Consider the following 15,230-nt stretch of genomic DNA (forward strand, 5'->3'; position numbering starts at 1 on the left):
GAACGATCGCAGACGGTCAAAGTTTACCGCGGTGACGAAGTCGCGCACGAGCGCGAAGTCGTTGACGACTGAGGGTTGCGGGGGGCGGTACGCGGGCGCGGGGCGAGGTGCGAGCAGGGGCTGAGGCGCGTGACGTGTCGCAGGCGGGAGCTGGGGTACGTTTTGTGTTCCCTCCTTCGTATACGGCAGCGGTTTTTTCCACGCCGAGACGGTGGGAACCGCAGCCGGTACGAAGGCTGGTTTCGGCACTGGAGGCGCCGAAGTCTTTGGGTCGACGGTTCGGGGGGCTGGGTGGTTCAGGCGTTTACGCGGAGCCCTAGGACATCCGCGGTAGTTTGCCGGGTGCCCTTGCTTAAGGCATAGGACACAGCTTGGGGGTTCCGTCGCGGTTTCCCTAACACGCGAACATTCTGTGGTTGCGTGATCGCCGAGGCATTTCACGCAGCGGGGGCGCGCGTGGCAATTACGCGCTGAGTGGCCATAGAGCTGGCACCTGTGGCACTGCCCGGGAGTACCACGTTTATGGGGGGCTTCGATGGTGACCCCGGAGAGGCCGCATATCGTTTTGAGACATGAGATTCTTTTCTTTGCCTCCGGGGTTGATTCTAGCGCGACGAGAATCATATTGTACGGCTGTCTGCCGCGTCCGCTGTGCATCCGGTGCACACTAATTATTGGGAGGGACTGACCGATCAGATCCTCCTTTACGTAGTCTATGTCGAGTTCCTTGGGGACTCCACGTATCACTACGCGGAGTTCGCGGTCCTCCTGAAGAGCATAGGTGTGATAACCTATGTTCTCCTTTCGGAGGTAAGCAGAGAGGGCCCTATGGTCGCCCGGCGTTGCGACCTTAATCTGAATCCCATGCGCGACGTTACGCGCATGGGTATAATTAATTTTGTTGGCCTGAAGGGCCTGGGATACGCGATTCCACGCTGACTTCTCCTGGAGTATCAGCGGGGGCGGGACAACTGTTTTAGGCGCGGGCGCGGTTTTTGGGCGCGGCGGTGGGATTACGCGGCGGGCGGAGTCCGACTCCGGCGTTACGACTACCTGCGGTCGGGAGGCGGTCGCGGACTTGGTTTGCTTCGTCATGGAGCTCCGGGACTCCACGACGCGAGTACGCTTTTTACCGCGCGTTACAGTTTGGAACCCATCCGAGGTTCCGGGTTGAGGGCTAGTCGCGGACTCGAAGTCCATCTCCGATTCGGTATCGGAGCCTGAACTAGACGCTATTGAGGTCGCGACGGACGAAACTGACGTGATTGACGCGGGCGCGGGGGTAGCGGGGGCGGGGGCGTTAGACGCTACGGCGGCGGCGTGCGTACGTGCGCTTGAACACGGACCGGCGGCGGGGCACGCGAGGCATGCCTGCGAGGCATGTTTGGCGACGGCGGCGAGAGATGCGGGGGGAGAATAATTACCAAATGAGGCCCTATAGGCTTCGAATTCGGGCGCGATTGACGGGTATTTTTCCCGAATGAAGTCGATGAAAAGTTTTTCCTCCATCTTTACGTGATTTTCGCCCGGGGGGGGCGGCCCCGGGACTTAAACACGCGCTCGCCTTGCGGCGAGGCCCCTGCGTCGGTAACACTAAATTGGCCGAAGCGATTCTAGGAATTTTAGAATTTTAGTGAATAGAATAAATAGAATAGAATTAGAGTGAATAGAACCACTGCACAGTTCCCGGGCGGCAATGCCTTGCAATTAGGCGCAGGTACAAATTCCGAGAAACACTTGGGCCACAGATGTGCCACGAACAATGATCTATTATCACCGGTAGTCACTTCCGACAAAACAATGAGCACGTCCACGCGCGTCGGTTGCTCAAATCGGAATCGCATTGAAAAAGATGAACCCAGTTGAGACTATTTTTAGATAATTTATCATAATGCTTATTGATTTTAAACTAAATTGGTTAAATTGAGGGACAGCACTTTGTACTGTAAAATTAATAAATATTTACAGTAAAATCAACAGAGAAAACACCAGGAAGGAAACTTGTCTCGGTTTTATTTGTTTTTGTTCTAAAATCCACAATGTCTGCCAATTCGGTCGGCTGGTCTACCAGGGTCGCATGGTGTGGGTGGAAGTTCTTTTGAATGTCAGTCTGCGTCGGCGGGGCGGAGGGGCGCGGAGGTGATTGCACGTGCCAGAGACGCGCCATGCGCTCGACGCCCCCCGCACTTGTTGAGCGCCTCGCCACAGACCTCGCTTCACATCACCCGCTCGCCGCTCTCCAAACTAGTTTCCTTACACACGCAGTCTCATTATTGTCAGCAAATATACGGTCACTAAGAGACTCGTTCCACAGAATACTTATTAATTTCGCTTATCAATGATGCCGCTGCACAAGAAAAATATCGATATTTTTTGTTACAATGTAATTGTTAATAATCGATTCAACCTAACCAATTTTAATTTCAAGGGATAATTACGATTTGTTTTCGACGAATGACTGTACATTAAATTAGTAGGGTTTCACCGAATTTAGTTACTACTCTTTTCTGTAGATGTATGTCACGGATGGATTGCGCAAACGCTCTGCAATACGTCACTCGCTTCGTAATGAAAAGCCAAATCGGTCGTAATTTTTGTATTAAATTGAAAGAAGACTTTTTTAGGCGACATTTTCTGATCAACAGATCGCAAACGCATTCGCTCAACAAATTTATATTTTTTTATAGTACAGCCAACATTTCGATTATGATATAGTGAGGGGTTCAACAAGAACTCTGTGTAGTTAAGTGACAAAGACAGTGTGTGAGAACTATGAGGACCCATAAGCGCAGCTAACGATCGGTTGCCCATCGTAGAATGGGTATACTCATGGAGACGACGGAAGTGAACCTGGGCAGCGGGTACAAGCGAGCGCGCGAAGTCAGCACCATGGGGGCACCCGGCGAATACTACGCGGACACGTTCCACACCATCGCCATCAATACCAGGGAGACAGAGTTCGGAAGCATTGTCGAACCAATTCCGATCATGCTCAAAGCCTACAAGTACGCTCCACACGGCCACCCGGCTAATGGTTACGGTTCCCCGCAAACGACAGCTCCTATTAACCCTGTCCCCCGGCTACTCCCGGAGGCACCACCAACATCGGCCTTCGCCCCGATTATTTACAAAAAGGAAGAGATGAAAACAGAGAAGGTTCGACCTCCACCAAAAAAGAAATGGATTAGAGAATATTTAGGTAAGTTTGGATACCTGGTATAATCGTTCGTAATTTGATAAAGTTGTACACGACGACGCATGCTAGACGCTAGATTTGTCGGCCTCTGTCTGACCTCGGCGTCATGATTTCGTTCATCGCCGACCAAGAACACGTCTGTCGCGGACCTGTCACGACAGAACCTTTATTTACAAGTGTTATCATAATGTTAACGGATAATTGTACACGGTACTCACTAATAAAGGCTTATCATCTATCGTATTACGGGTGCTTAACTTCAAATTACTAACTAAATTGAAAGCTGCGCTGTATTCTATGTATAACAGAAATAACAGAACTACCCTTAGACTTAATGTAAAATACAGGTCATTACCGATGTCATAGGTATATTTATATGTATTTATTTTTGGAGTTTACTCCTTTAGAATCGATTTACATATATAGGCCCGGGGTATGAAAATTATGGGGACCAAAATCGTACTAGCATGTCACACGAAATGCGTTATGCGCCTGATTGCGCATGTCACACGAAATGCGTTATCGCAGGTGACGCCGGGCTGCTGCGCCGGCAGTCCGCCACAAAGCCTCGTACTGATCGCGCGTTTCTCTCATTATTGTATTTTCATATATTTGTTAGTCGTTTGTTTTGTGTCTCGTTAATTTGTTAATAATCTGTAGTGTATCGTGTTGTCGTAATATAGAACTATTTCTCGTATTGTTTCGTTTAATTTTTTATATCCAGTAAACTCCAGTCGTGCGTCGGAGCGGACACACACACTTTTTTTCTTAATTATTTAATGTGCCTAAAGATTTGATCTATTTTGATACATCACTCTTTTATGGCAACATATCTTTCGTATGTTTTTCCAGAATTTGCCTAGATGAATACGGTGGCTTAGAAAAGACCGCCTTGTATAATTTATAACTGCCTGTTGAGTGATTTTCAATGTTAATTATTCTTTGGTGTGCAATAAATTATACTCTCTCAGATTCGGTGCCAATTCGCGATGAGATTTCGGCGGTGGGCACTTATAACAGAAATAACAAAATCTGTAAAATAGTATGAGTGAGTTCGTGATGTTGACAATTTTTATATCGATTTACGAATTAATTTTTACTTCCCTATTCCTTAATGAGTTCAGCGTATATCTGCATTCTAGAAGTTTCGATTGCCGTGTAATTTCTATAATATATTTCTTAGAAAATTCTCAAAGGTCTAAACACGTCTAATAGAAGATCTAACTGGTTTTATAAAAATATTACGGATTCATTATCTTTATTTACATTCAATTTATAATTAAAATTGATTGATTACAAATTAGTTTAAGTTTATCTAAAGAATAAAGGCGCCAAGTTTTAAGACGAGATCAATAGCTACCAGGGTAACATAGACAGCGAGAGGTACGAATAAAACGTGTGAGGGCGTTGAATGTAAAGGTCTGTCACCAAGGTGGCGCAGTCAAGGTCGTTAACGTAACGCAGCGTGACATGTGTAATAAACCCGTCAATATTTCACAGGCGGTTTAGGCGCCAAACACTTTCTGTTTTATTTAGATTGAGTACATGCTTAATTCGATTATAATGTTCGTCAATTTCTATGAGTGTAACGTTAAATGAATTTATCTGTTCATTGATTTTGATAAACTAAAGAGGAAATTTTAAATGGACGTCGTCGGATTGAAGGTTCTCATTTACGTTTAGTAGGTATATAGAGTGAGTTTTTGATCGTACGTTATAAATTTAAAAGCAGATAAACGAAAAGAAAAACATACAAGATCGAACAAACAAGATTACGTTGGGCCGTGCTCAGCGAAAACAAAACGAGATAATTATGAGCAGCGTCCTTGTCTATTAGGGTGACCAAGCTTTTATTTTTATTTTATTTTTTATCTCACAGATGGGTGGTCGAGCTCACAACCCACCTGCTGTTAAGTGGTTACTGGAGCTCATAGACATATACAAAGGTGAATGCCGCCACCTACCTTGAGATATATATGTGTTCTAAGGTCTCAGTATAGTTACAACGGCTGCACCACCCTTCAAACCGAAACGCATTACTGCTTCACGGCAGAAATAGGCAGGGTGGTGGTACCTACCCGTGCGGACTCACAAGAGGTCCTGCCACCACTTATTTTGGTTAATAAAACAACCTGTTTCGGATAAAATTGGAAAATTTGATTCAGGTTTGATGTTAGTATATGAAGCCAGTGCAATCAGGGCACACTTTGCTGTCGATTTCTTGCTATAATATTCGACACATTTACAAGTCGTTAAAAATTTTTGGTAGTTTTTTTGCTGTCATGGATGAACGATCTAACTGCCCACCAAGTGTGTGGTTACCATAGCGCATGGATAATACAACGTGAAAGTGGATACCGTCCACGACACCACTATACATTTTAGAATCTTGAAATGCTATCAACAATTTACACTCTCTACATCAAACAACAGGCAGCGGCTTGGCTCTGCCCCTGGCATTACTGATGTCGATGAGCGACGCTAACCTCTCACCATCATATGGGACATATGATCGTCTGCATATAAGGGCAATAACAAAAACAACAAAAGATTTCAACTCAAAATTTCAACAAAACCAAAAACATCACAAGTACATTTTTATTATTTACTGGTGGTAGGACCTCTTGTGAGTCCGCGCGGGTAGGTACCACCGCCCCGCCTATTTCTGCCGTGAAGCAGTAATGCGTTTCGGTCTGAAGGGTAGGGCAGCCGTTGTAACTATACTGAAATCTTAGAACTTATATCTCAAGGTGGGTGACGCATTTACGTTGTAGATGTCTATGGGCTCCAGTAACCACTTAACACCAGGTGGGCTGTGAGCTCGTTCGCCAATCTAAGCAATAAAAAAAAAAAGAATTTGTTAGTCACACAATACACATCACAAGCTAAAAAGATACATAAAAAACACAAGTAAAAAGAAACAAAATCTGGCTTGCTACATAAGCTATGTGCGCACGACTAAACAAGATAAAGTGCTGAATTCGTAAATTATTAATTAAATTATACAAAGAAGAAGAAGAATTCGTAAATTATTGTCACCCTAGCACCCGGCAGCTTGACTACGAACAGGAACGTCATCAAGTTTACGATTTCCCACTGTGCTGGTATTTATCTCTAGAAATATAAACCTTAATTCCTCAACTAGAAGGGTTGTTTTCAAATGAAAGTCGATTGTAATGAATTTAGTTTTAGTAAAGTTCGCTTATAAGCTGATAGTTTCAAGAACATAATTATTATTACCCCCTACCTAGTACTACAAGAAAAAAAGTTACAGATAAGAACAGTAAGATAGAGGATACATTTAGATCTCTTTATTTCAAGTTATATATTTGTTTGTATATTTCTACTTTTTGCATATCGCACGCATAGAGACAGACTTCTACAATTTTATACAAATAGTAAGTAATCCGGCCACCGCCCTCGTCGAACCCGTCGCTTGCGACGAAGGGCTCGACGAGCGAATTAATCCATGACACAACCCACTGAGTTGCTCGCCGGATCTTCTCAGTGGGTCGCGTTCCCGATCCGATGGTAGATTCTGCGAAGCACTGCTCTTGTTAGGGCCAGTGCTAGCAACACTCTGGTTTGAGCCCCGTGAGCTCACCTACATGTTAGGGCGAAGCTGAAATAGCCTCTCAAGGCCATCAGTATAAGTAGGAAAAAAAAGTAATATAAATGCCGAATTCATAAACATATAATATTCTCAGAGCATTCGGTTAAAATATGCAAAGCGCCAGTAATTATGCAGTTTCAAGGATGATATATACTGAGACGATTTATCTAAATATTATCTACTTATAGAAGCCATTGTCGGTCGGCCTCAGAGATGTCGAGACTCACAAACAAAAACTTGTCCGAATCAAGAAACTTGTCAATCATTTAAGTTTAGTTTTTGTATACATTAATAGTAAAATATTTTGATTATAATAAATATTGTGGTCACGAACTTATAAATCTGTTCTAGAATGTTAGTTTTAAAACACATGGTGTGTAAATATGTAGATAGAAACAAGAATAGCCTAGTATTGTAATGTAAACGCGGTTGTCAAACGATTGCTTATGTCCAGTTTTACAAGAAACATCAGTAAAAAATTCAGTTTTACTGGTTTCTATGAGCTCCGGTAATCAATTTATTTTTTATTTATTTATTTATTTATTCCATTCAATACAAAGTCAGGCTTACAGTTTTCACCAAAACGCCTGACTCGTTAACACAAAAACATTATTGAAATTATTAAGTACTATTATAATATTATGCTAAAAATAAAATTATTTTGGAATAAAGTATTCCCCAACTATCGGCAAATACGTCAGCATCCTGGATTTCGGACAGAAATTCGTTTAAGAGCGCAATTGCCCTGGCCGTTGGACAGTTCCTGGCTCTATGGGTCCTCAGCCCCGCCAACGCCGCAAATAAGGTGTGGTGGCGGCGCACTCCCGCCCGCGCATTAACACCGGATCTACCTATTCGCTATTCCCTGGTCCTATAGCTTATGGGGCTATGCCAGCGTTGACAGTAATTATGGTCGAATTTATATCACCGGACGAAAGCTAGTGGAATAAATGAGGTACTCTTTTATTTTAGGAGGAGGTTATTAGGCAGCGGCTTGACTCTGTCCCTGGCATTGTTCAAGTCTATGGGCGACGGTAACCGCTCACCATCGGTTGAGCCTTATGATCGTCTCCCTACAAGAGCAATAAAATAAAATAAACATATTTCATGAGTCCGCGATAGACGATCTTAAACGAACAAAATTGGCTAATGAAATATTTAAATTACTAGAGTTTTCTACTACGTAATGTGTAAAATAGTTGAAAAAGAATGGATCTCACGTACGGTCGATAGTCTTTCGTGACGCGGCGCCCAGCGGCGGTCAGGAGCTTCATTGCTTGTATAATACGTCATATTGAAATGAAATTGCGATAAGAAAGTATTTAATTTTGTATTAATCAACTCTCCACTCTCCGGCAATAAGTATCTATCTCCATACTTACCACTGAGTCGGGTTTACGTACTTTTTAGCTTTTCCAATAACTAATTGAAAAATGTTTCAAATAAATAAATCAAAGAGAGAAAGAATTGTGCAATATTAAAGTTTTTATTTTTAAGTACCAGGACATCATAAAACCACGAAGTTAATGTAGAATATGTATAGTACAGTTAGTTAGTTATTGTCTGTTGCAACAATAAAAATATTAGGGTTTTTTTTTTGTTTCGAACAAGTAGGTGATTATTGAAATTGAAAATCTAGAATGTTCGTTGGCCTCCCGAGCGAGCGTCCATCAGAGTAGGTGACGCGCGTCACAAAGAATTACGCAATAAAATTTATCTTGACTTTCCTGATACTACGATTCATATTTTTCCTTTATCATAGGATGTAATAATAAGTCGAATATTCCAGAACTTGTTCGGAGATTGCAGTTTACTTAATAGGGTATTATGGTAAGAGTCCATTTTGCCTTATCCTTGTGTTAGAATGAAGTTTCGCTTCGTATAGTTACGTGCGATTCATTTTCTTAGACTTTGCCATTTTCTTAGATACGATTTTAAAGAGACAATACATAATATGTATAATGGCGGTTTTCTTTCGAAATCAACACGCATATTATCGAACTTCCAAATAAATTGTACGCAAGAATTCAAATGTTTGTGTTACAAAAATTCACATCCCAGCAATAATTTAACCACAAAATATTAATCGTTTTCGTTCGGAGCAGTTTGCCAAAATAAATTGTGTCTGGTTATCGAGTAATGCGCACGTGTTACGGATGTGTTAAAAAGTGGAGCATAATGCTCTTCACGACGCGGTCATTGACCTCGAGATAGCGATGATAATATAATCGTACCTGCTCTTTCGGATCACTACAAAATGGCTGCCCAAGCCTTTGGAGTAAAAGAATTTTTTCGAGAGACCTACGTTAATGTTTCATGGGTACCAACTGACCTATTTGGGCTTTTGGCGGGAAGTATGTAGTGTGAATTATATATATTTTATTACCAAGTGTCTCTTCGGCCTTAAACTGTATTAACGGTCATTAATATGCCGCTTATCATGGGAAATGAAAAAAAAACTCGCTTGACATAGCGTCTCGGGTTCCGCTGAAGTATCAGTAAATTTTCACGATTTTACTCTGACGTTATTTCATTAGATCTCATCTCATCGTTGTCTTTAATATTTTTTCAGATGGAAAAATAATTTCAATTAGATTACATTAATTTGATTTCGCTTTATCTTTTATGGAACTACGTACTTATTTATAATAATAACATGATAATGAAAATTTTTTTTTAACTCGTGACTAGCAACAATGGCATCGCAAGAAGCTAATAGCTAATTTTTCTAATGAATTACGTACTCAACAAATGTTTACGATTGACTTCCACGGTTAAGGAATAACATCGTGTAATAAAAATGAAACCCGCAAAATTATAATTCGCGTAATTACTGGTGGTAGGACTTCTTGTGAGTCCGTGCGGGTAGGTACCACCGCCCTGCCTATTTCTGCCGTGAAGCAGTAATCCGTTTCGGTTTGAAGGTTGGGCAGCCGTTGTAACTATACTGAGATCTTAGAACTTATATCTCAAGGTGGGTGGCGCATTTACGTTGTAGATGTCCATGGGCTCCAGTAACCACTTAACACCAGGTGGGCTGTGAGCTCGTCCACCCATCTAAGCAACAAAAAAAATATTGCCGTACGGAATAAAAGAATTAAACCAATTCAAAACGAAATAACAGGAAAAAACTCTGTAAAATAACGAAACCCATTTCTTAACAAGACCAGGAAAACATGATTAGTGAAATGTAGAAATTTTCCTTCAGGGCTGTTTCGACATTATCGTCCCGAATGCTGCATCGTTTGCATTCGTGTATGTTCGGACCACGTGACGAGAGACACGTGTCGCTGCCTTTCCCAACTATACTCCCCCCTAGCGTTTATCACTCGCAGTTCCGCTGACCCCGGAACACACACCATACCCCTCTCAAAACTCGAGTAACGAGTAAAATAAGCATTCACGAACAATAAATACAGAGAAACCTTTGTTTGCGTAATTTTTATATTATAATCCACAGTATTTGACCATCTTATTTGTATATTTTTTGGAGCCTCGTCGATTGGCAAGGCTATGGTCACGCTCGTACGTACGAAATATCTACTAAGATAATTAATTATACAAAGTTTGTTTAACGAATAACGAAAACTATAGACAACAACACGTGCTATCACTCACCTTGAGACGAGGTCTATGTCTCAATTGGATAGTACAAGGATCCAACCAATCAAATCGGTACAGATAACTGCGGTACCCAGCAAAGTGAGCTTCCAATGCGTCTATCCCTAGAAACAACAGAAAATATTAATTTCTGTTCAGACTTATTTAAAACTAGTGGTCTCACAGTAGTCAAAATTCGACTATAATGTTAGTTGAAATTGTATGCTTAAACATTATTGTGGTTCTATTATCAAACACTATTATATTTCTATAATATAATCACAGATTTCGCCAAAACTTACTCTATACATAAATAACATTAAAGACAAACTTTCAATTTGACCACAAACTTTAAACATTAACAAAAGTTTGACAATTGACAATAAACAAAGAATATACATATGTATGTATGTGTTGTGTCAAATACATGGTAGTGTGTGTAATGTTTTTTTTATTACTTTAATGTATTTTTTAAGCATAATTTAAAAAAAAAAACTGCACTTTATATTCTCTATAAGTGTGGGAAATTTCATACTCCGCCCGTCCGCGCAATTTTCGTAAAAAGGGATACAAAGTTTTTGCTTCACGTATTAATATATCTAGCTAAGATCTATGTATTTGATTTTTGGTATGTATTCATTTAGAAAAAAATTGTAATTGTGTGTGGTCCACTTACTTGCTTGTTGGCGTCGAGATGCGTGAATAGTTGAAGTTCAGCAGACGCGCGCCAAACTTATACCAACATAACCAGGCGCCCATAGTGCCGCAGAAGTTTCGCCTGCGAAATTTAAATCAAACGTGCAATGAACAATCAGCTGTTTTCATTGCCAAGTGTCATGTGTAGACAAATTATGATTTTGAAATCTTTTAAATTTGGTATGCATGCGTATGTTGAATCTAGTGACGTAAAATTTACAATTGGCTTGTACCCTAAATGGGATTGCGCAATAAGGACAAACATAATTTTTCCTCTGCATTTGACGTGCTCGTGTGGCTCGTCACCGTAACGTTCACATTATTTACCTTGTTGTACATTGGTCCAAAGCTGAAAACGAACGTCTGTATATTACGTCCGTATAGCACCCCGCGAAGCGGAGACCAGTGAGTGACGCACGACCGGCCCTCTGTTGCATAACCACCTCCACTGCTATTATACCCTGGTACTTGAGACTGTCGCTGACAGTTGAATAGCTCGTATTTTTTTCTCATTTTTATATTCATTCCTGGTTGTTTGTTACAAAATACATATTTTGGTTGTGTGGAGTAAAATTAATATGTTGGACATAAAAGTTATTTAAAAATATTGAAAATCTTTACATAAAATGATTGACGGCGAATGAAAATGGGGAAAAAGCGCCAAAAATATGATGTCTAGGAACCATACCTACATTAAAGTTATACAACTACTTAATTCGAATTTCCAACCGAAGTTTGTTACACAAAGGTCATCGTTCGCGACAATTTATTTATGAAATTACAACAAGATACGGGAAGCTGGGATAAAATGAAATTACACATTAAAATTTATTAGAACGACTCGTACCTACGTTTATTGAACTTGAAAGTTCATAGATTTACGGTTATACTTTGAAATGAGTTATTTACAGCTCAGACAACTTTTAATACGTACTAATTGCACATATTGAAATAACAGTTATGTTACATAACTTATATGTTATCGACTATACGAGATTATTTAAAACGCAAACGGAATAATGAATTATAAAATATTGCTACAATTAAGTTTAATATTCGCTAAGCAACAGGATATAAAAAAATATTATTTGTATTCTGTGTTATCTGTATCCGAGTCTAGTTTGTCTACGGTATTTATACTAACGAACATGCAAAGGGTTTTTTGACGAGAACGCGAGGAGCGAGGTGTGAATCGTTTTATTTTCTTTATTTTAGTGTTTGTTCAGATTCAAAAGTGCAATAATGGTGACTTATTAATCATATGTCATTTCTGAAAGTGCGCAAGTATGTGGAACGAAACATGAAAGAAACTCACTGACGTAGCTTCTCGGTTTCTTCCAAAAGCTCGTTAAATCTCAGGAAATTTTCATCATTTCTCTGGCACGATTCTATTTCAAGTTGATTCATTTAATTTCATTCCAATAGATTACAATAACGAATAAATCAACGTTTTTTCATATAATTATAGCAGCAGAGTTTTCTAATTTCAATAATGGCAACATTGTTATCGAAAGTAACCAATTTATGCTCTACTGAGAAAAAAAAACATACATAGATATCAATAAATCGTTACATATCCTAAAGCTTCATGATTGTGACAAGGCAAATGACATTGCATAGGTTATCGAGTATGACCACTTATTCTGTCTACGGTAACAACAGATCACAATTTCGAATAAAACGGCGAAATCTGAAGCCTTGGAACGACCGAACAATAGTTAAGAACGTGCCAAGCGTGAACCATCTTCATTAATGTCATTTACACTACACAGCTTGATTCGATTGGAAGCCTAAAAATACGGGCCGTTGTATTCAAAATCATTCGGTCACCTTCACACTCTCGGTATGTTTTCCTATTGTTGAAGGCGCGTGCCCCCAGAGCGACGAACTCTGGACCTCAGATGGACTTTGACATTGTGTATATTTAGATTTAGTAATATTTATGATGTATTGGAAAGTTAGAGATGAATACGCAATTCGATTAATAGAATTTAATGTTATTCATTGCATATTTTATACATTATAACGGTGGCGATACGCGCAGTTCGTCTACTTTTATTTACGCTTGATCCGGAAAGAAACTACCACAGTACTGGCTCTTGTTCTTTTTAAAATTGAGTTTTTGAGTTTGACGCGCGGCCCGAACACCAGAAGGCACGAGGCATTAGCATTATTTTTCTTTTCAATCGCGGCCTAAACATTCTTTTTCTTTTCTCGGCGATCTAAGGAACTTCACTATAATTAAAATTATTTGTACTTTTTCATATTTTCTTTTTATTTATTGCTTACACGAATGGAGAAGCTCACAGCCCACCTGATGTTAAGTGGTTACTGAAGCCAGATGTCTATGGGCTACGTAAATACCGCCACCCACCTTGAGATATGAGTTTTAAGTTCTCAGTATTGTTACAACGGCTGTCCCACCCATAAAACCGAAACGCATTGCTGTATTGCTTCACGGCAGAAATAGGTAGGGTGTGGACTCACAAGAGGTCCTATCACCAGTAAAATTTAATTACGCTTTCATTATTAAATAGCGATACCAAGCGCTTAGAATACAATTTTCAAGGTCTCAACGTTGAGTATATCAAATGATAAACGATTTTAATGAGTACTTAGAAGGTCAAATATCACAATTATATCTGTGTTATCAAATAACACAATTATATCTTTCAGAAATAATAATCTCTATTGTATTTGTTTGTTAAGTGCTTGCCAGTAAATATCAGTCTGATAAATTAATGTCCGCGCAAATGACAAATGACTATATCCGCAGAAATATATCAATTAATTTTGGTTTAATAGCGTCAACGGTGCGAAAAATACGTTATATCATTAGTTTAAGTTACGAGCTGAAAGTAGACTTAATGTTAAGCGCAGGGTGGCTTTCCCCATGAATAATAGTTTGATAAACTGACATTTTCTTTAGACCATTGGGGGCTTTTACTTTATTTTTACACAACGTGAAGTTAAACATTGTCTTTGAAATATCCAAGCTGTGCTTTTTAGGGTTCTCTGAAACTATGTAATAATAAATTGTATTCGTCATTTAAAAGAACACTCTTCTTTTTTTTATTGCTTAGATGAGTGTACGAGCTCACAGCCCACCTGATGTTAAGTGGTTACTGGAGCCCATAGACATCTACAACGAAATGCGCCACCCACCTTGAGATATGAGTTCTAAGGTCTCAGTATAACGGCTGCCCCACCTTTCAAACCGAAACGCATTACTGCTTCGCGGCAGAAATAGGCAGGGTGGTGGTACCTACCCGTGCGGACTCACAAGAAGTCCTACCACCAGTAATTACGCAAATTATAATTTTGCGGGTTTCATTTTTATTACACGATGTTATTCCTTCACCGTGGAAGTCAATCGTGAACAATTGTTGAGTACGTATTTCATTAGAAAAATTGGTACCCGCCTGAGATTCGAACATCGGTGCATCGCCTCAACACTTATGCACCAGACGTCTTATCCATTAGGCCACGACGACTACTACTTTTTGTTATACTTTTTATTTTGAAAGTATATTTATTAATTTCATTGTTTCTAAATTAATAGCCGAACTCGGCGCGATTTGATTCGCCAATCTTTGTTCCCATCGCTACCAAACAGAATAACCCGCTAGAACAATCTGAAGGTTTCTGGAAATCGAAATCGGGAGTCCCTGAGGAACATACATAAATTGATTTCTATGTATAAAAAGGACAACGAAGAACAAAGAACCCCAACCAATTATTATTGAAATAAGGGAACTTTCGCGAATTCGTTACCAGGAATTCATAAATGATCACAAGCGTATATTTTTTTCTTAGTCAAGTAATGAGTTAACCGACTAATGAATCAACAAGTGACGTATTTAAATCTGAGTCAGTAGTTTGAATTACGTTGTAGAACGCTTGTAAGGTTGATTTCCGATGAAACAGCTGGCGTTATTTCTTTGGATTGATTGGCTTAATAGGACTCATTAAGTACCTATAGTGTGTCATTAATAACTAGTTAGAGGTTGAGAATCGATACATTCCGTATCACATTTTTTAATTAAAATATCTACGATTTCTACCACTTTATTGGTGTTGGCAACACAGTTTGGACAATTAAATTGTGGAATTGAGTGCGGTAAA

General features: G+C 39.9%; 1 protein-coding gene and 1 long non-coding RNA gene across 12 annotated transcripts in view; one reads left to right on the forward strand and one right to left on the reverse strand.

Annotated features, from left to right (window-relative positions):
- The window catches only part of LOC101740085 (max-binding protein MNT), a 56,311-nt gene that overhangs the window by 12,885 nt on the left and 28,196 nt on the right, over positions 1–15,230 (forward strand). For 6 of the 11 annotated variants that reach the window (XM_062673133.1, XM_012696836.4, XM_062673129.1 and 3 more), the window contains one exon: positions 2,688–3,199. The exons of 1 other annotated variant lie outside the window; for it this stretch is intronic. In XM_062673133.1, the coding sequence (XP_062529117.1) occupies positions 2,818–3,199 (382 nt within the window). In that variant the 5' untranslated portion in view covers positions 2,688–2,817. Of the gene's footprint in view, positions 1–2,624; positions 3,200–15,230 lie in introns of all 11 variants that reach the window. 4 more of the 11 variants (XM_062673131.1, XM_012696840.4, XM_062673132.1 and 1 more) reach the window with 4 other exon arrangements.
- LOC134200361 (uncharacterized) lies at positions 1,997–12,080 on the reverse strand. The gene is made up of 4 exons (XR_009975246.1): positions 11,086–12,080; positions 10,428–10,534; positions 3,214–3,345; positions 1,997–2,252 (listed from the first exon to the last, which is right to left on the reverse strand). It is a non-coding gene; the product is annotated as an uncharacterized LOC134200361 (long non-coding RNA).

Source organism: Bombyx mori, chromosome 16, assembly GCF_030269925.1.
Source record: "Bombyx mori chromosome 16, ASM3026992v2".
In the NCBI taxonomy this organism is placed as follows: Eukaryota; Metazoa; Arthropoda; class Insecta; order Lepidoptera; family Bombycidae; genus Bombyx; species Bombyx mori.